Below are 22,412 nucleotides of genomic sequence, written 5' to 3'. Positions count from 1 at the left end.
CAATATAGGGTCTGAGATTAAAAATTCCATTTCAGTCTTTGCAGATGACACCAAGCTGTGCCGTGGAATAACGTCCTTACAGGATGTCTCCAACTTACAAGCCAACCTCAATGCTCTGTGTAATTGGGCAACTATGTGGGAAATGACGTTTAATGTTGATAGATGTAAGGTTCTGCACTTGGGGGCTAAGAATATGCATTTATCATACATACTAGGGGGGTACAACTGGGGGATCAATAGTGGAGAAGGATCTGGGAGTTCTGGTAGTTCACAAGCTTAATAATGGCATGCAATGCCAAGCTGCAGGTTCTAAAGTGAGCAAAATCCTCTCTTGTATTAAAAGAGGTATAGACTCCAGAGAGAGAGATATCATTTCCCCCGGTACAAATCATTAGTAAGACCTCATCTGGAATATGCAGTTCAGTTTTGGGCACCAATTCACAAAAAGAACATTGGGGAACTGGAGAAAGGACAGAGAAGGGCAACCAAACTGATAAGAGGCATGGAGGAGCTCAGCTATGAGGAAAGATTAGAGGAACTGAATTTATTCTCTAAAGGAGAATTTATTCTCTAGAGGAGATTAAGGGGGAATATGATCTCCATGTATAATACATAAGGGGGGATATGATCTCCATGTATAATACATAAGGGGGGATATGATCTCCATGTATAATACATAAGGGGGGATATGATCTCCATGTATAATACATAAGGGGGATATGATCTCCATGTGTAATACATAAGGGGGGATATGATCTCCATGTATAATACATAAGGGGGGATATGATCTCCATGTATAATACATAAGGGGGATATGATCTCCATGTATAATACATAAGGGGGGATATGATCTCCATGTATAATACATAAGGAGGGATATGATCTCCATGTATAATACATAAGGGGGGGGGATATGATCTCCATGTATAATACATAAGGGGGGATATGATCTCCATGTATAATACATAAGGAGGGATATGATCTCCATGTATAATACATAAGGGGGGGTATGATCACCATGTATAATACATAAGGGGGGATATGATCTCCATGTATAATACATAAGGGGGGATATGATCTCCATGTATAATACATAAGGGGGATATGATCTCCATGTATAATACATAAGGGGGGGGTATGATCTCCATGTATAATACATAAGGAGGGATATGATCTCCATGTATAATACATAAGGGGGGTATGATCTCCATGTATAATACATAAGGAGGGATATGATCACCATGTATAATACATAAGGAGGGATATGATCTCCATGTATAATACATAAGGGGGGATATGATCTCCATGTATAATACATAAGGAGGGATATGATCTCCATGTATAATACATAAGGAGGGATATGATCTCCATGTATAATACATAAGGGGGGATATGATCTCCATGTATAATACATAAGGGGGGATATGATCTCCATGTATTATACATAAGGGGGGGATATGATCTCCATGTATAATACATAAGGGGGGATATGATCTCCATGTATAATACATAAGGGGGGATATGATCTCCATGTATAATACATAAGGGGGGATATGATCTCCATGTATAATACATAAGGGGGGATATGATCTCCATGTACAATACATAAGGGGGGATATGATCTCCATGTATAATACATAAGGGGGGATATGATCTCCATGTATAAATCCATCAGTGGTTCATATAGTGAACTCGGTGTAGAGCTATTCACCCTGAGGTCATCACAGAGGACAAGGGGGCACTCTTTACATCTGGAGGAAAAGAAATGTAATCTCCAAACGCGGAAAGGTTTCTTCATAGTAAGAGCTGTGAAAATGTGGAATAGACTCCCTTAAGAGTTGGTTCTGACCAGCTCAGTGGATTGCTTTATAAAAGTCCTGGATTCTTTCTTAGATACACAGAATATAACTGGATACTAACATTTATAGGTAAAGTTGATCCAGGGAATATCCGATTGCCTCTCGGGGGATCAGGAAGGAATTTTTTTCCCTGCAGGAGCAAATTGGATCATGCTTTGCTGAGTTTTTTGCATTCCTCTGAGGGCATAGGATTATAACTTTTTTTTTTTTAAATGGTTGAACTGGATGGACTTTTGTCTTTTTTCAGCCAGACTAACTGTGTAACTATGTAACCCCCATGTGTACTAAGCAGAGAGGTGGTAGCCACAAAATGCAGAGCAATGCAGGGAAAAGGTCCTGGGCCTGCTTGGGTTGTGCTCTGTTTGCTCTGTGCTGTTGTAGATGTAGGGGTCAGTATACTGGAGGGCAGCTGAAAATCTGTACCGGTGCCAGGGCATCAGCCATTATGCAACTACAGACAATGACAAGGCGGCAATCAAAGGTGAAGAATAGAACCAAAGAAACAGGACCCTGAGAAAAAGAGACCAGCAGATTTAGAAAAGGAAAGAGAACAATGATGGGCAGAGCTGTTCATTAAGCTATAACTTGAAGAGTGTAAAGAACGAAGAACACATAGAAGTTAGAACACATCTTATATAAAAATATTCCATGATGTATCACAATGGAATAATTTTTGTGGTTCTATGTAATGTACTCCATACAAGGAATGTAATGTTCCTCTGTGTGTGTCAGAGTGTGTGTGCATATATGCATCATGTTACAAATAATGACATAATGTTCCTATATGATACACATACATAAGAGAAAAAGGCTGAATGGTCACATTCATTCCTACAGCACCTTTAATGACTGTATTTATAAAAGAAAAAAGGAAACCAAACAAAAACATTAACACAAGTAAATACACTCCGTGATATTTATTATTTTTGCTGAATTTTATCAATTAAGCTGTTAGTAAAGAAGAAAAGGACTTTCTTTCCTTACATACAGCGGTATCTGGAAAAACTTTGAAAGTCATTCGTTACAACACAGTAAACCTTGTTCTTTGATTTATGCGGGGTCATTATATAGACTTAGCAATACAAACTACTTATAATAACGTCTTCTTTATTTAGAGGAACAAAATCTAAATTCAATATTAAAGTCAGTTTAAATAAATGATTTAAAATAAGTCACAATATAATAAAATTACTGACATTACTATTACCAAAGAAATAGATAGATAGATAGATAGATAGATAGATAGATAGATAGATAGATAGACTGAATTTAGGTAATAACTAAATTATTTGCTGCCATCCAAAGACTATGGTCATATATAGATGAATACATAGATGGATACATAACTAGATGGATTACAAAATACACAGAGAATAGAGGAATACATAGATAGGTAATAGATGGATGCTTGTATGGACTGATGGATGGATGTAGTTAGAGAGATAGATAGATAGATAGATAGATAGATAGATAGATAGATAGATAGACAGACAGACAGACAGGTAATTAAATTAATTGCTATCATCCACTCCATCCATTCATCCATGATAATGGCCATATGTAGATGAATACATGGATGAATACATAATTGGATGGATTAATAGATACTTAGATAATAGAGGGATACGTAGAAATACATATATAGATGATTGGAGATAGATAGATAGATATATAGACTGAATTTATTAATAACTAAATTATTTGCTGCCATCCAAAGACTATGGTCATATATAGATGAATACATAGATGGATACATAACTAGATGGATTACAACATACACAGAGAATAGAGGAATACATAGATAGGTAATAGATGGATGCTTGTATGGACTGATGGATGGATGTAGATAGAGAGATAGATAGATAGATAGATAGATAGATAGATAGATAGATAGACAGGTAATTAAATTAATTGCTATAATCCACTCCATCCATTCATCCATGACTATGGCCATATGTAGATAAATACATGGATGAATACATAATTGGATGGATTAATAGATACTTTGATAATAGAGGGATACGTAGAAATACATATATAGATGATTGGAGATAGATAGATAGATATTATTGTTTAATGGATAGAAGGATAGATAGATATAATAGATATAATTTTATAGGTAATCATATACATTTGCACTTATTATTTCTGTTTTTTTTTAAATTGGTGACGTACCTCGCAGTTTATCAATATAACAGTACACATCATATTGCTCATCTGGATTCATCACTCCATAATTTCTAACACCCGGAAAACCATTCTTGTCTCCATTGCAGTTCTCTCGAGGATGGACAATTGGGTATCTGGGTTATACAAACAATATACATTATCAACAATACATAGAATTAAGAAAAGCATGTTTTACTAGAGAACTATAAAGATTTGTCCTTTGGTGTCATTTAGAGCTAAACATAATACTTTATGGGGGAGATGTACTAAAACTGGTGCACTCAGAACCTGGTGCAGCGGTGCACGGTAGCCAATCAGCTTCTAACTTCAGCTTGTTCAATTAAGATTTGGCAATAAAACCTGGAAGCTGATTGGTTTCTATGCAGAGCTGCACCAGATTTTGCACTCTCCAGTTTTAGTAAATTAACCTCTATATGTATTACAACCTGGGCTGGGCAAGGGAGAAGAGCAGTTCTATAGGAGGAGAGGAATTCATCAGATGTAAAAATTATCACCAAAACGTGTATATTGTGTGTTTACAGGCATTCCTGTTGCAGTCCATGGAATAAAAAATGCCTGAAAATGCTAAAAGTTTACTTTTTTTGAGCATAGGGCAACTTGTGAGCATGAGTAGAAGGCCTCTCTGCATGCCTTCATTGGACGCCAAGATGTAGGATGACACCAAGGGATCAACCATGGGATGGGTTCTTCTGGGCTACACTAGGCACTGTGGACAGGGTTGCTCTCCCTGCACATGGGGTACCTTCACTGTGTTATGCTCATCAATGTCCTGGGACAATGTGGGGACCACTCTCAGGGAAATTCAACCTTAAGGCAGTCCTCCAACTTAGAGATGGCTGTACACAGTGTACCATGATCAAATGGACTCCAGTTAAATCTCTGGTCCCGTTTCAATGCACACCTTGACTCTAACTGTTGCTTTCAGGAGGGACACTCTGAACCTATGTGCACCCATTCAGTGTTTCACTTCCAGTGATAGAATTGGTTCTTGCCATGCACATAACAAAGACCTCATGCATCCACTTAGTTCACTCTTCCTCTTCTGTACCTAGTGGCCAGGTTGAGGTGCTGATCTGCTCCTGTTGCTATGGGAGATGAACCACTTGGGGAGGGAGCCCCAGAAGCAACCCCCTCTCTGCTAGAGGACACCTCACCTATCACCGGTACCAAGCTTCATGACAAGCTGCTTGTACTGGTTATTAGACATCTGTTACTTGTGGCAACTTCTTGCTTATTACTTGCAGACTAGGTGTAGAGTGCTGGTTAGTTTCATACAACCCTTTGAATAACTTCAGACCAGGCAGGGCAACGTATAAAGACAAATAAAACTTATTATAACAGTTCCAACAGAGCTATAAGTCTTTTCCCTAACTAGACCTAATTAGTGGCTTCCCTAGCATACCTGCAGAGGTAAAAGTCCATTCTAGGCAGTGTCCATGGTGACGGAATCCAAATGCTGGTGTCTTCAGTGGCTGACCGGGCCAAGGCAAAGCGCAAGCAGGCCCTGAACACACAATGACAGCAGCTCGAAGGTCCCTCTTATAGTGCCACAGGACCAGTGTGCTGGACCCAAAAAGCCCATCAAGAAATCCCGGGATCATGGACAAAAAGAATGAAACCTTTCCTTCACTCTAGGGCAGCCATACAAGTGGACTACTGTAGGCAACCTGCCTACAAACTAAGTATACAAGTGGGAACAGGGACAAGTAAAAAGAATGGGATTATGTGTAGTCAATCATATCCAGGTATAGAGAAACTAGCAAAAAACAGCTCAAGTGTGAATGGGAACTGGAAGTTTGGGAAGGTGTAACAATACAATTCCCTTTCATGTGAAGCCCCACACATTTTTACAAATTTGGCACAATGGTCTTAAAAAACAGATCAGCAAACATTTGGGGAAAGCTATAGTAGAATCCACCTTTGTTCCTTAGAATGTTGTATTATGTTAGGTACCGACTGAAATAGATTTCAAAATTGAAGTGAAAGTGTTAATTGGCTAAATAGTATATATAAAAATAATGCTACAGGCTTGAAACATAGATTCCAGTTTTGAGTCATTTGTTTTGCTATTTAGATATGCCAAACATGTTGACTTTAATCAATATATTTTCTACAGTGCCCATCACTCTGCGGCAGTCCCAGTCTTTCATTACGTTCTAGACATTACTACCTGACAGTTTGGTCTGATATCCATCCAGCATCACACTGATCGAAGCCAGCTTCATAGGCTGCCTGCAGCTGAGTTGGGTTTGCGATGACAGCGTGGTTGTCCAGGCACGCCTGCTTCGCTTGGTTGAAGTTCAGGGAGTATCGACTGGATCCAGCTCGGTAGTGGAATACAACACCTTGACATGACATTAAAGGACTAATTATCAACCGTGACTTTAATCAACTTAATGTAATTCTTTTTTTTTTTATTAATGATAGCTAATTGCTAATGATAGCTTATATTTTTTGCCATAAATGGTAAACAGACCAAAAACTGATTGATAGATAGATAGATAGATAGATAGATAGATAGATAGATAGATAGGGGGATAGATAGATAGATAGGGGGATAGATTTATTTTTTTCCTTGATTTTTCATATGTGGCTGTATATTCTACAGTGCTTGTACTGACACTGTAAGAATAACTATACATATAAAAATTACCTGTATTTTGTACTATTGATTAGCAAATTAATTTTCAAATTAAAGTGATATTAAAGGTTTTTTTTTAACCAAACATACAATACTTACCTGCTCTGTGCAATGGTTTTGGACAGAGCAGCCCCAATCCTCTTCTTCTCGGTTCCCCCACTGGTGCCCCTGGCTCCTCCCCCTTGACCAGTGCCCCCTATAGCAACTCACTTTCTATGGGGGCATTGGTGCATGCTCTCTCCTGAGCCCCGCTCTATGCATCCTTAAGACACAGAACCATGGTTCGGTCCTGCACTCCACTCTCTCTTCATTGGCTCCCTGGCTTTGATGGTTGCCACTGCTCTGTCTCAGCCAATGAGAATAGAGAGACCTGTGCACATCACTGGATCAAGAAGTGGCTCAGGTGAGTATGAGGGGGGCTGTTGGGGGAGCATAGAAGCATTAAGGTAAAAAAAACTTCAGCCTTTACAATAATTTTAAGTGAATCAGTCCAATCACAGCCTGTCACAAATGTAAATACTCACTGTTACCAGCTTCCTCTCCTCACACACAGATGTTGTGTGGGGAGAGGAATCCTCTAACAGTTCCTTACGGTGCACAGACAGATCACAGCCCCGTCACAGTGCCCATCAGTGTTACTAGTGGCCATCAATGTACCTGCCACCCATCAGTGTACCTGTCACCCATGAGTGCACCTGTTGTCCATCAGTGTACCTGTTGCCCATCAGTGCCCACCCATGCCCATCAGTGCACCTGTCGCCCATCAGTGCCCATCAGTGTACTCGTCGCCCATCAGTGTACCTGTCGCCGATCAGCAGTGCACTGTCATCCACCAGTGCCTGTCAGTGTACCCGTTGTCCATCAGTGTACCTGTTGTCCATCAGTGTACCTGTTGTCCATCAGTGCCCATCAGAAGTGCATCTGTCGCCCCTCAGTGACCATCAGGAGTGCACCTGTGGCCCATCAGTGCCCAGCAGCGCACCTGTCACCCATCAGTGCCTATCAGTGTACCTATCACCCATCAATGTACCTGTTGCTAATCAGTTCCTATCAGCAGTGCATCTGTCACCCATAAGTGCCAATCAGCAGTGCACCTGTCGCACATCGTCCATCAGTGCCACCATCAGCAGAGTACCGTCACACAGCCACCATCAGCAGAGTACCGTCACACAGCCACCATCAGCAGAGTACCGTCACACAGCCACCATCAGCAGAGTACCATCACACAACCACCATCACCAAGGTACCCGTCCTACAGCCACTATCAGCAGTCTACCTGTCCCAGAGCCAGCCATGTCAAAAAAAATTTACACTAGTGAGGAGGCGTTCAAAATTCTAAGTATGATGGATGAGAGTAGTGGGGAGCTCTCACTGTCCAATTCTGATTCAGTGTATGAACCAATTGAAAGTAGGGGATCAGCGACTAAATCAGAGCAGGAAAGGGTCCCTCCTGAAAAGGATTTGGCACTCTGAAAACCAGGCAGCCACCAGCAGCACCATACACCCCAATGGTCAATTGGCAAACACCAATAGCACTAGACCCATAGATGAAAGACCCAGTATCAGCACTGGAATATTCCATGAACCCCCAAGAATCAGGGCCCAAACATACCTCCCAGATGTTCTTGCCAACCCATTATGGCTACCCTCCAACTCAGGATAAGAAGGCATTTAGTTTATTGTGAACCAGACAACCCTATATGCCACAACAATTCATTACTAACAAACCCAGTTCATCCTATGCACATCCATTTGAAAGGAGACTTCTTACATTGGAGGAATTTAAGTTCTTTTTGGGCCTCACCCTTAACATGGGGCTTACAAAAAAAATGAAGGACATGTGTACTGGTCAACACACCCAATCCACCACATGCCAATTTATTCTGCTGTAATGCCCAAGTCACGCTATGAGATGATCATGCGATTCCTTCAGTCGCCCACTTCTTAATTTTTTTTTCCCAAAGATTGGCTGAACTTTTTGTCCCTGATAAAAATGTATGTATAGACGAATGCCTTGTCCACTTCACTGGCCAGCTAGGAATTAAGCAATATATTCCAAGTAAAAGGGTCAGATATGGAGTAAAGCTACACAAGCTTTGAGAAAGAGCCTTGGGATATTTGTATGCATTCCGCGTATATGAAGGCAAAGATTCCCAGCTCCAGCCCCCTGAGTGCCAAACATACATTGAAACAAGAGAAAAATTGTCTGGGACCTTGCTTATCCACTTTTTCAAAAAGGCTATCACATGTAAATTTCATGACAATTTCTATACCAATTGGCCCCTTTTCCGACACTTGTACCTTGAGAAAACCTTGGAAGAAAGGGCTTCCCACAAGCTCTAGTGAATACCAGGCTACAAAGGGGGGAATCAGCAAGCCCTGAAGTGGAAGGATAAGAGAGACGCTTACATCCTGTCCACCATCCACAATGACACCTTGGTGGAAATTACTGGAAGACACGGTCCCATTCAAAAGCCTGCGGCCATCCAAGATTATAATCTCTACAACATGGGGGGGGGGTGGATTGCGGATTTCAATGATCAGATGTTGCAGCCCTATTTAGCAACAAGAAGGTCCCATTTCTGGTATAAAAAAAGTTGTAATCTGTTTTATTCATTTGGCTATTTATAATGCGTATGTCACCTACCCCAAATCCACAGAAAGACCCATTGCCTTCCTCAAATTTATAGAAGAAATTGTCATGTCCCTTATCTATCAGCATTATCTATCAGCAAGGATCCCCCCAAAAAAGCATTCATTCCGATTCTGTGAGCAGACTTCATGAGCCCCACTTACCTGACAGCATTCCACCAGCAGAAGCAGGTCGAAGACGCCAAAAAAGATATCGGGGTTAGAAGAGACAAAAGTTTTCATTGTCCCCAGTAACCCTCCCAACCAGGCTTGTGCATTGGAGACCGCTTCCGTCATTTTCACACGTCACTAAAATATTAGCCCATATTTCAAACAGCCTGCCATTTCCCCGTTTCAATATCTCTGCTGATCATTTTCCTGCTGCCTCAACCAACCACTGCCTTCTACCTTAACTGATGCTGGCCTGTTTATCGACTATGCATCTACCTAGCATCTGGATTATCAACCACGTTTATGCCTTCTTCCTGGACTGACCTCGGCCTGTTAATCAACCATGTTTTTTACCTGCTGCTTGGATTGAGCTTTTGCCCTGCTACTGTAGTAGTGGGATTGCAAAAAACACAGGGGTCTCACATATGTGAGGGGCTTCAGAGTAGTGTTCTGAGTAGAGAAAAATAGTTTTTGGTTTTCTCCAGGTTTTGTAATTTCCAGAACAGTGTCTGCTTGTCCGGAGGCTTCGAAGAGATTGGGTGGGACACAGCCTCTAACCCTGTGCCCCAGTTCTACCTGACCGAGGCCCTAAGCCTGATGTTTCAGCCTGCTGCCTGGGCCAATGCTTTGGCTGTGCTGACCATATCTCTGCCTGCTGCCTGTACTGACCCAGGACGTTTTATGGACCTTGCTCCTGTCTGCTCCCTGGATGTCAGCCTGCTGCCTGTACTGACCTGGACCAATGCTCTCCTCAAACAACAGGTAATGTTTTATTTTCTATACAGTATTTGTTGATTTTTGTGTTACACTTGTTGAAATGTTGGACACATAATCTGTAGAGACATTGAAAAGATCTTACACATGTGGTATCCCCATAATCAGGAGGAGTAGAAGAATGTATTTTGGAGTGTAATTCTTGGTATGTCCATGCTGTTTGTTAGAAATATCTTATAGATTGACAACTTTGTGTTAGAAAAATACATTTTCATTTTCTTTCCACATTTTCTTAAAACTTGCGGAAAAAAAGACATTTTCAAAAGACTCATTATGCCTCACAAAAATTATGTTGAAGTGTTTGCTTTCCAAAATGGGGTAATTTTGTGGGTGTTTCCACTATCCTGGTGCTCCAAGGCCTTCAAAAGCGTAATAGGTTGTCAGGAAATTAGATGTGTCATTTTTGCTCCTAGAACACCTAAAGGTGCTACTTAGATGTTGGGGCTCTCTATATGGCCAGACTGTGGAAAAGTCTCACACATGTGGTATCCCCATCCTTAGGAGGAGTAGCAGAATATATTTTGGGGTGTAATTTTTGGTATGTACATGCTATGTGTTGGAAATATCTTATAAATGGACAACATTGTGTAACAAAAAATACGTTTTCGTTTTCTTTCCACATTTTCCAAAAACTTGTGGAAAAAATGACATGTTCAAAAGACTCATTATGCCTCACTAAAAATACATTGCAGTGTTTGCTTTCCAAAATGGGGTAATTTTGTGGGTAATTCCACTGTCCTGGAGCTCCAGGGCCTTCAAAAGTGTAATAGGTAGTCAGGAAATTAAATGTGTGATTTATACCCCTATGACACCTGACAGTGCTTCTTGCATGTTGGGCGTCTCTATGTGGCCAGGCTGTGAAAAAGTGTCACACATGTGGTATCCCCATACTCAGGAGGAGTAACAGAATGTGTTTTTGGGGTGTAATTGCAAGTATACATATGCCGTGTGGGAGAAATAACCTGTTAATATGACAATTTTGTGGGTAAAAAAACTTCATTTTCAATAGAATTGTGGGAAAAAATTACAACTTCAGAAAACTCACTATGCCTCTTATTAAATACCTTGGATTGTCTACTTTCCAAAAAGGGGTCATTTTGGGGGGTATTTGTACTGTCCTGGCTTGTTAGTGTGATCAATTTTTAATGATTGGTACCATAGCTTGTAGACTCTATAACTTTCACACAGACCAAATAATATAGACAGATTTAAGTTATTTTACCAAAGAAATGTAGCAGTATAAATTTGGGACAAAATGTATGAAAAAAAAATTTCTTATTTACAAGATTTTACAACAGCAACGAAGAAAAATTTGTTTTTTTCAAATGTTTTGGTATTTTTTCATTTATAGTACAACAAAGAAAAAACCCACTGCTGATTAAATACCAACAAAAGAAAGCTCTATTTGTGTGAAAAAAGTGCAAACATTTCATATGGATAGAGTGTTGCATGACTGAGGAATTGTCAGTCAAAGTATGACAGTGTTGAAAGCTGAAAATTGGCCTGGGCAAGAAGGGGGTATAAATGCCAAGTAGGCAAATGGTTAAAGAGGCACTTAATTCTATACTAAATACTTGTCAAAAGGTTTTCGTTTCATCCCATTACAGTGCTCCAGTGGTCCAGAGGGAGCTGATGAGTTTTGAGTTTCTCCCCCTACAACCAGTGATGCACTCTCAACAGGCACCAGTTATGCACATTGGTTATATTCAGTCTGCTGATATCATTCATATAATGTTGCCAATTTCCTATTATTACTGTTAAAGTCCATTGAACTGTGTGTAATGCTATAACTAGTTGTAAATCCCTAAGAAATAACTAAACAGAATTCAATACAACTGTGGCTATTACAGTGCTGTGTCCTTTCCCTTTATTGTACTCTGTGCTGGTATTCTCAGTTGCTGGTTTGTTAAGCACTGCTTTGTTCAAACGTGTCTGAGCCTAGAGTGTCAGAAGGGATGACGAGCTTGCAAGGTCAGGGCAGAAACAGGGTACAGGCATCATTCAGCGGCCCCTAAGGTGGTAGCACTAGATAAGGTCCAAGCAGCACTTAACATGCTACTAAAACTTTGTGTAGTGGTAGTACTTGGACCTTAGAAGGAGGAGGTGCACTGCAAAACCTTGTCCTTCAAATTAGAATGCTAGTGCAAATGAAACGCTCAAAGATAATACTCAATTTTGTTCAAATATGCACCGACAAACATTTTCGATTATTCATTAAGACATCTATTGACTAATAATTTATTGTTATTTTTACATTATATGCTATATACTCATCCAGCATCATGACAAGCTCTTTGGATGAATTGTCCATTTGATACATCGTTCACTAATGAATCATGTAATAATATTAACTATTTACTATTTATTATTTTTCATCATGTATTATCTATCATCATCATTTCCATTGCTGTTATCTCTCAGTTGATATATTGCATGCATACTAAGTGGTTTATGCAAAATGTGGTTTTATATATTTTATGTTTTTTTATATTATTTCTCTCTGATGGCATTACAAATAGCTATTATCGACGATACCTTGGCCCCTCCTACTAACCCGAGACTGCCCAACCCAGAGGGGAGGGCCTACGTTCAGTCCAGGAGTATATATAGGAGAGAGCACTCACAGTTCAGTTAGCTCTGATGAAGAAGGGACCCCCTTCGAAACGCGTCAGCTATACTGAACACCCATTCCCTTGATGGGACTCACGCTATCTTCAAGTCCCTGTGAGGACTTACATGCCTGATTTCATTCGCTGTTTGTGAGTTTATTTTTTACAATTAATAAATTTTGGTTACTGAGGTAATGCGCAAGGTTGGTGCGCTTCTCGTTTTCATTTCATTCTGCAGTATTGATCGGGCTTCCCCAGCCTTGTTTTGGAGCCACACAGCCCTTTATGCATTGGTGGACGATTTCTCCAGGCCTGGTTCCATCTATTCACCACCTGTCTGAGTCCTAGAGCGCAGGAGAATTTGTCTTTGAAACATTTTCGAGTAACAGGTTTTGAAGGGGCATATCATACACAAATAAAAAAGAAAAGGGTTTTATAGGTGGCATGTCAAGGTGTGTAAGATTAGGCTAAGGGTACTGGTTGAGTGATATATATATATATATATATATATATATATATATATATATATATATATATATATATATACAGTGGATATAAAAAGTCACACCCCTGTTAAAATGTCAAGTTTCTGTGATGTACAAAAATGAGACAAAGATAAATCTTTTCAGAACTTTTTCCACCTTTGATGTGATCTATATACTGTACAACTCAATTGAAAAACAAACTGAAATCTTTTAGGGAGGGGGGGGGAAGCAAACATAAAAAAAAAAAAAAAACTGTGGTTGAATAAGTGTGCACACCCTCTTATAACTGGGGATGTATCTGTGTTCAGAATTAAGCAGTCACATTCAAAATCATGTTAAATAGGAGTCAATACACAACAGTCATCATTTAAAGTGCCTCTGATTAACCCCAGATAAAGTTCAGCTGTTCTAGTAGGTCTTTCCTGACATTTTCTTAGTCGCATCCTACAGCAAAAGCCATAGTCTACAGAGAGCTTCCAAAGCATCACAGGGATCTCATTGTTAATAAATATCAGTCAGGAGAAGGGTACACAAGAATTTCCAAAGCATTAGATATACCATGGAACACAGTGAAGACAATCCTCATCAAACGGAGAAATTATGCCGCAACAGTGACATTACCAAGAACTGGACTTCCCTCCAAAATTGATGACAAGAAGAAAACTGGTCTGGGAGGCTGCCAAGAGTACTACAGTAACATTAAAGGAGCTGCAGGAATATCTGGCAAGTCCTGGCTGTGTGGTACATGTGACAACAATCTCACGTATTCTTCATATGTCTGGGCTATGAGGTAGAGGGGCAAGATGGAAGCCTTTTCTTACGAAGAAAAACATCCAAGCCCGGCTAAAGTTTGCAAAAACACATCTGAGTCTCCCAGAAGCAAGTGGGAAAATGTGTTCTAGTCTCATGAAACCAAGGTTGAACTTTCTGGCCATAATTCCAAAAGATATGTTTGGAGCAAAAACAACACTGCACATCACCAAAAGAACACCATACCCACCGTGAAGTATGGTGGTGGCAGCATCATGATTTGGGGCTGTTTTTCTTCAGCTTTAACTGGGGCCTTAGTCAATGTAGAAGGAATTATGAACAGTTCCAAATACCAGTCAATATTAGCACAAAACCTTCAGGCTTCTGCTAGAAAGCTGAACATGAAGAGGAACTTTATCTTTCAGCATGACAACGACCCAAAGCACACACCAAATCAACAAAGGAATGTCTTCACCAGAAGAAAAAAATTAAAGTTTTGGAATTTCCCAGCCAGTGCCCAGACCTGAATCCGATTGAAAATCTGTGGGGTGATCTGAAGAGGGCTGTGCATGGAAGATGGCCTTGCAATCTGACAGATTTGGAGTGTTTTTGCAAGGAAGAGCGGGCAAATATTGCCAAGTCAAGATGTGCCATGCTGATAGACTTTTACCCAAAAAGACTGCTATAATAAAATCAAAAGGTGCTTCAACAAAGTATTAGTTTAAGGGTGTGCACGCTTATGCAACCATATTATTTTAGTTTTTTATTTTTACTTCCCTCCACCTAAAAGATTTGTTTGTTGTTGAACTGAGTTGTACAGTTTATAGATTACATTAAAGGTGAAAAAAGTTCTGAAATTATTTATCTTTGTCTCCTTTTTTTACATCACAGAAACCTGAAATTTTAACAGGGTTGTGTAGTCTTTTTATATCCACTGTATATATATATATTTTTTTTTCTGCATACTGGGTCTGTGTTTATAAAACGAGACCGGCACAATAAAAAAAAAAATCTGCTGAACGCTTTTAGGATTAATTAGCTTAGCACTTACCAGTCTCAGAGATAGGTTTTTCTGGCTGGGCAACATCAATGGCAGCAGTAGCTGGCACTACTTCCTCCTCAATTGTGCCAGTAGCTTCAACAGATGGAACAGCTGTGACATTTTCCAGCCATAGCTGAAGACTATCCTCTGTGATGTTTTCCAATGGGGCTTCTGTTGGCACCAGGTCTGGACTTATAGGCGTTCCTGGAAAGACTGGTGTAGCTGTAAAGCTGTCTTCAGAGGGTGTGAGGGTAAAGTCCAGACCTTCCAAGGTAGCAATACTGCCACGAGCTTCCTCTTCAGTAACATTTCGCTGGAAGATGAGCTCCAATCCAGGATGTGTCACAGTTTGAATAGTAATGTTTTCAACATCATCTATTCCAGGAGTAAAGCAGTTTAAAGAACACATAAGGACACTTAGACTTAAGTCTCTGCATGACCAAGCTAAATTATGTAATTTTAATAACGAATGTGCTCATGCTGAGTGGATGTGTTTGGCATGCTGTAAGATAGGTCTTCCAGAGAAAGGAGCTTCTGTTAAAAGTGACCTCATCCTAGACATTTCCCAATACTGCATGCACATATGGCTATCTGATGAACATCTGTCAATTGTATTGTTGACCGATGTGGATGTAGAAAAGGAAAAACAGACTAATTATTTTTCCCATAGGAGATGTACAATTTTGCCAAATCTAAACTCCATCCAAAATCTGAGGCAGTAACATATACCCACTACTTCTCATATTATTAGATTGTAAGCTCTAACGAGCAGGGCCATCTGATTCCTCTTGTACCAAATTGTATTGTCTACTCTCATTTTGCAAAACGCTGCACAAACTATTAACGCTATTTAAATCCTGTATTATAATAATAATATTTTGAAGACTCGAAACAGGAGTCTGAAATCTACTTCAGTAGAAAACCCTTTCAATGTGTTATTCCGGAACTGCAATTATTGTAATGTAATTCCCTCTAGAAATGGTTAACAAAAATTTTATGAAACGTAAAAACTAACCTTTATAGCAAATAGCATCATAACGAGACAGAGGATCTGGATATCCAGTCTGGTTAGGGTGGAGATAGACTGTTCTGACTCCAACTAAGTTTCCACCACAGTTGGGACGTGAATAGGATATTGGATATCTAACACTGCGATCTGCCAGCCAACCAGCACTGCACACATCCATGCCAGTCTGCCAAGCCAGATAAAGTTCTCCTGTAGTAGCCAGTCTAGCTCCGAGGTTCTGGCATTGCTTCTCTGCCTCTTGGAAGGTGAACTTTTCTGGAGATGTTGCATAAAACACTTCACCTGTGGAAAAACACATTAGTCATTTGTACTGAAAACAGTAGATAGATAGATAGATAGATAGATAGATAGATAGATAGATAGATAGATAGAGAGGCTGAATGTAGGCAATAACTAAATTATTTGCTGCCATCCAATGACTATGGTCATATATAGATGAATACATGGATGAATACATGATTAGATAGACTATTAGATACACAGATAATAGATGTATACATACATAGGAAATAGATGGATGATTGGATGGATGGAGATAGATAGATAGATAGATAGATAGATAGATAGATAGATAGACTAAACGTAAGTAATAACTGATGTAGATAGTTTGTAGTGTAGTTAGAAGCTTGTTAGAAGCCTGGGTGTAAGTCAGAATGTTTACTTTGAGTCAAGCTGGAGGACTCTAGAGGTCAGGCCTCTGGTACCCCCCCCTGGTTCTAGAAGCTTGAATAAGTTTCTAGAAGCTAGTAGGGGAAGCCAGAAGGTGCTGATCTGCATATTTATGGGAATCTGGTCAATCCCCAGGCAAGGTGGCCTAATCAGCCCATAAGTATGAGACAGCCAGGTCAAAAGGGGAGTCGATTGTAAGATGGAGTGCTTAAGTGTGCTGCTGTGCAGCCTGGGATGGGACCCCGGAGAAGGGGGGGGGGGTTCTTCCTCCAGGCTGGAGGTTGGAAGAATGGAAGAAGGAGATAGACAGAGTGAGCTTCACTGCCTTGCAGGCCACTAAGGAGGGACAGCCTGCAAGCCTGGAAAGAAACTAGCTCAGTGAAAGGCCGGGAAGCGGTTTACCCAAAGCTTTAGGACAGAAGGACAGTATGAGTACCTCTAGACCCCTGGGGCCTAAAAGAGTGAGGGCTGCTAGGTGCCATACCCAACCAGTTCTCCCTGGTACAGTGCTGCAAATCTATTCTAGAATCTCTTGCTCTGGGATACTCTTCAGGACAGTCAGTTTGGGAAGTTTCTAGTTGGGGTCTGAAGATGTTCTTATAAAGAGGGGACCACATGCTCCTTACAGAGACTGTTACTGATCCGTCAAAAGACTGATGCCATTCCTAAAGGAGTAGAAAGTCCAAGATCCATCCTTTTTGTACAGAATTTATGAAGTTTGTCCTCAGAATTATTGTTACAAGTCAAGCTGGGCATCCTATACACCCTTAGACCCTATCTAAGTTGTATACCCCAAATAAAACAAAAAAATAACAAGAAGCCCATGGACTGGTTATTGACTCAGAATGGAAGTTGGAAAATGTGTGTTGCCTGGCTGTGCAGGAAATAGGGGGACCCAAATTCAGCGGAGCACAAAGGGGTAGTGCTACACTAAATTAATTCCTGCCATCTAACAACTATGGTCATGTATAGATGAACACGTGGATGGATAAAAAATTACACATTTGATCCATAGATAACAGAGGGATAAATTAATGGACAGATAGATAGACAGATAGATAGATAGATAGATAGATAGATAGAAGGATAGATAGCACACCTTCCATATCTTCAGCATAGCAATATACATCATAGGTTTCATCAGTTTCTCGAACACCGTAAGTTCTAACTCCGGGGAACATTTCTTTGTCACCATAGCAAGGTTCACGTGGATTATGAATTGGATACCTGTAATGAGGAATAATGTAAATTATTATACTAAATACAGAATCTTACAGATCTTCACCCTTGATCAGCTTGATCATTGCACAGATCAATTTCTACTTTAACCTATGGATGCCAACCCACACTTCCAGTCCTTGCTGTAGGTCCCCTTTTGACGATTTCTCCAATAGGGCCTATATCAGGACTACCTCAAGGGCATCTTCCTGGAACTGCAACTCTACATGATAGCTTCTGTAGTCCACCTTTTCCCATTAATCTTCCACCTCTACTCTTCTGGGCGCCCTAGAATGTAAAGGACTAAACTAGCACCACCTACAGTATACACCCAGGGGAGGGGTCTCCCTAAAAGGGTTACTAATCCCTACTTACAAAGTAGCAAATACCTCCCAATTACTTTATTTCAAAACAGGGTTACACCAAATAGTAACAGCTGGGGTAGGAACAGGGGCGGACAGACAACTCATGGGACCCCCGGGCAATTGGGGATCATGGGGCCCCTGTGTCCTTGCCCACACTCAAAACACACCCAAAAAAGCCTATAAAAGGTACCAGGGGAATTTTATGGGGCCCCCTACTGACTCCAGGCCCTTGGGCAGTGCCCGAGTGCTCGAATGGTCAGTCCGCCCCTGGATAGGAACACACTGAGGAACTGAGCAGCAATGTTTTTCTTGAGTATAAGAATGGTGGCGATGTGTATGAAATAAAATGAAAAAGCAATGTGTGGAGGCTCTAAGCAGCATGGACTAAATTGTTGAAAAGATTGTTGTCCCATCAGTGTGGGGAGGTTAGGTAGATGTCTCATTGCCTGTGCTCTCTTTGAGATATCCACCCATATCTACACTTACATAATATGGTTGATTTAATAAAGGAAGTTAGGCCTTCAATTTGCAAGGGAAATTGCACTTTGCAATGAAACTTCCCCAGAGCATAGAGAATGTGGTGAAATTTTACTTTATTAAGAATACCAAGTCACTTGAAAGGAAAATAGAAAAAACAGTGTTTTTGCTTGCAAATGATTGGATGATGGACGTCAGGAAAGCTTCATCACTTTGAGGAAGATTCCTTTGAAAAGTGCAACTTTCCTTGTTAAGTGAACATTCTTCAGTAAATCAACCCCAGCGACTCAAGTTGTGAACAACTTTACCAGTTGAAAGCAGAAATATTTTACCTTTACTAAGATTTTGGCAGAAGGTATTTTCTCATGCACCTATTGACCTAAAATGCATGAGATTCTAAGATGTCAAAAAGCCACAATTATCATAAATATATAAAACAGATGATAATGTATCTTACCTCACTGTCTGATCAGAAAGCCAGCCTGCATCACATTGGTGATAGCCATCGTCATAGGCTGACTGAAGTTGTTCAGGAGTAGCAATGACAGCACTGTTTTGTGTACAAGCTTTTTTGGCATTTTCAAAATCCAAAGTGTATCTCGTGGAGATTGCTCTGTAGTGGAAAACGATCCCTGAAATAAAACAATAAAAAAGATAGATAGATTATAATTTGCATTCAAATATAGAACCTATGTAGCACCCTCTAGTGTGGTACTAGAATAGTGTAGGCAAATCTATTGTGTATGACTCACGGTAACTGTGTGAGTCTGTAATTAGATCTGGTACTGCAGGTCAAGCTGGATGACTTAACAGGTTGGGACTCTATCGCCTCCACCTGGTTCTGGAGGACCATGGGAACCTTCCAGAAGCCAGTAGGCAGAAGAGGTGGACACCTAATCTGCATGTTTGTGGGAGTCTAACCAATCTCAGATTTGGAGGCTCTGGTAGAGTGGTGGATCAGCCCATAAATATGAGATTGTCAGGCCAGCTGGGAAGTCAGGTAGAGGATGGAGTGCTGCAGAGACTATCGGTGGCTTGGGAGGGGTTCCTAGGTTTGGGAGGGGGCTGGCCTCCAGGCTGGGCTTGAGCTGGCCCATTCAGCAGTATGACAGTACAGCATGAACAGGATTAAGGCCAGGAAGCAGTGGGAACAAGGAGGCCAAAATGAGAACATCAGCACAACCAGGGATTCACAAAGGGAGAGACTGCCACATGTAGAAAGCTTTCAAAGATCAGTGCTGTGACTAATCCTTTATCCTTGTCCTGGGAGATCTTCAAAGCAGCCAGGAGGGCTGGTGGTGTCTGCAGGCTGTGGAGCTGGGAGCACTTCTACAGGGGAGAGGAGACATCTCTACATGTATTTTACAAGAAGCTGATTTCAGTGGGGCTGCAAGTTCCTTGCCTGTTGTTTCCAGTTTCTACTGATCCACAAAGACTGATGGCTTTCAAGGAAAAGAACAGTCCAGGATCAGTTTCTGTAAATGGAAAGGAAGTTGTCACCGTGCTTTGATTCAGTTAAAAGAGAAGTAAATTTTTCTATTTTTTCCTCCAATCATACTTACCTAGGTGGATGCAGCAGCAGTCCGATGCTACAACTGTCCCCCGTTGGCTCTAAGTGTGAGAACTTAGTGATCACATGACTGCTGTTTGCTGAATTTCCACAGCCATGGTGACTGACTGCCAGTCACTGCTGTCTGCTCTGCCGCCCCCCACGCTCACTGGAATGCTGGGCTGTGGTCAGGGGTGGACTGACAACTCATGGGGCCCCCGGGCAATAGGGGATCATGGGGCCACTGTGTCCTTGCCCAAACTTAAAAAAGCCTATGAAAAAGTTACCAGGGACATCTCACGAGGCCCCCTACTGACCCCGGGCCCTCAGGCAGTGCCCGAGTTTCCAAATGGTCAGTCCACCCCTGGCTGTGGTGCAGGAGGGAGTGGCTGGCTCAGGCTGTCAGCAGATCTCTGAGAGGCTGAGCCAGGTCCCTTTCCAGAGTCTGGGGTGGATCCCGACTGATGCAGCAGCCAAAGGTGTACACATGCTGCAGCAGGAAATAAACCCCCTGTTGCTTTTTGTGGGTGCTACCACCTGCCAATCGTGACCCATTCAAGTAAATGTGGCCACTCTGCAACTGCCCCGCAACTGCATGTTTCCGCGGGGCCCAAGGGGTTAAAGCAGGAGGTGAGAAAGCAACACACCGCTGCCTGCTTTAACCCTTTGTTTGCTGTACTGCACAAGGTTTACGGGGCATTTGTACAGCGGCCTCATTCACTTGAATAAGTCATGCTTGGCAGATGGTACACCCACCAACCATGACAGCGTGTACACCCCTGGTCACTGCAGCTAAAGGGGGTGCGGTTGGGGCAGGGTGGTAAAAAATGTGTCTTAAAGTGTTACTAAACCCCGGACCCTGCACTCACTATATGTGGTCTCTCCGGACCCTGCATTCACTATATCTGGTCTCCCTGGGCCCTGCATTCACTATATCTGGTCTCCCCGGACCCTGCATTCATTATATCTGGTCTCCCCGGACCCTGCATTCACTATATCTGGTCTCCCAGGACCCTGTATTCACTATATCTGGTCTCCCCGGACCCTGCATTCACTATATCTGGTCTCCCCGAACTCTGCATTCACTATATCTGGTCTCCCCGAACTCTGCATTCACTATATCTGGTCTCCCTGGACCCTGCATTCACTATATCTGGTCTCCCCGAACTCTGCATTCACTATATCTGGTCTCCCCGAACTCTGCATTCACTATATCTGGTCTCCCCAGACCCTGCATTCACTATATCTGGTCTCCCAGGACCCTGCATTCACTATATCTGGTCTCCCGGGACCCCGCATTCACTATATCTGGTCTCCCGGGACCCCGCATTCACTATATCTGGTCTCCCCGTCCCTGTACTCGCTATATCTGGTCTCCCTGGACCCTGCATTCACTATATCTGGTCTCCCACAGTACACACAACATGGAAATGCAATTATTTTAGTAAATATAAACTGCTAAATACCTTTTCTCATCAGCCCATCGCTAGTTAAAGCTTGTAGGAGGAGTTTTCTTTCTGCTCTAGGAGGATGCAGAATCCCTGATCTCTGTTTGGACAGTGCTGATTGGCCCTGTGCTGATCACTGTACTCTCCCAAGAAAAAAAAAAACCTCTTTAGCAATACACACCAAACTGAGCACGTGCAAACTCCCAGGGTTCAGTCTGTCTTATCAGGAGATAAGAGGTGGTCGCTTGAAAAAATGGGAGGAAAAGAGAAGATAGGATCAAATGGCCTTTTTGCACAATTCAGAGGATTAACCCCTTAGGTTCCACAGTGAGTATAACAAGCATGCTTTACTGCATATACAGACTGATTTTATTGTTGTGGGTTTAGTAACACCTTAACTATGGGGTTTTACCAAAATAATAAAAAATGAAAAGAGAGGTTATAGGCTTGGTATCCGCTACACTGTATAGGCGCGGTCCAGTAACCAGACAAACCCAGTAATTAAAA

General features: G+C 41.4%; 1 protein-coding gene across 2 annotated transcripts in view; it reads right to left on the bottom strand.

Annotated features, from left to right (window-relative positions):
• ACAN (aggrecan) overlaps positions 1 to 22,412 on the bottom strand; it is a 203,342-nt gene that overhangs the window by 82,221 nt on the left and 98,709 nt on the right. For both annotated transcript variants that reach the window (XM_089687669.1, XM_089687670.1), the window contains exons 4-9: positions 19,366 to 19,540; positions 17,948 to 18,075; positions 16,168 to 16,461; positions 15,162 to 15,527; positions 6,220 to 6,394; positions 4,035 to 4,162 (exon numbers count right to left, since the gene is read on the bottom strand). In XM_089687669.1, the coding sequence (XP_089543795.1) occupies positions 4,035 to 4,162; positions 6,220 to 6,394; positions 15,162 to 15,527; positions 16,168 to 16,461; positions 17,948 to 18,075; positions 19,366 to 19,540 (1,266 nt within the window). The remainder of the gene's footprint in view (positions 1 to 4,034; positions 4,163 to 6,219; positions 6,395 to 15,161; positions 15,528 to 16,167; positions 16,462 to 17,947; positions 18,076 to 19,365; positions 19,541 to 22,412) is intronic.

Source organism: Staurois parvus, unplaced genomic scaffold (genome assembly GCF_062004578.1).
Source record: "Staurois parvus isolate SC_StPar_1 unplaced genomic scaffold, SC_StPar_1.0 ptg000432l, whole genome shotgun sequence".
NCBI classification, from domain to species: domain Eukaryota; kingdom Metazoa; phylum Chordata; class Amphibia; order Anura; family Ranidae; genus Staurois; species Staurois parvus.
The sequence above is the reverse complement of the archived record's forward strand: the minus strand, read 5'-3'. Positions and strand labels throughout refer to the sequence as shown.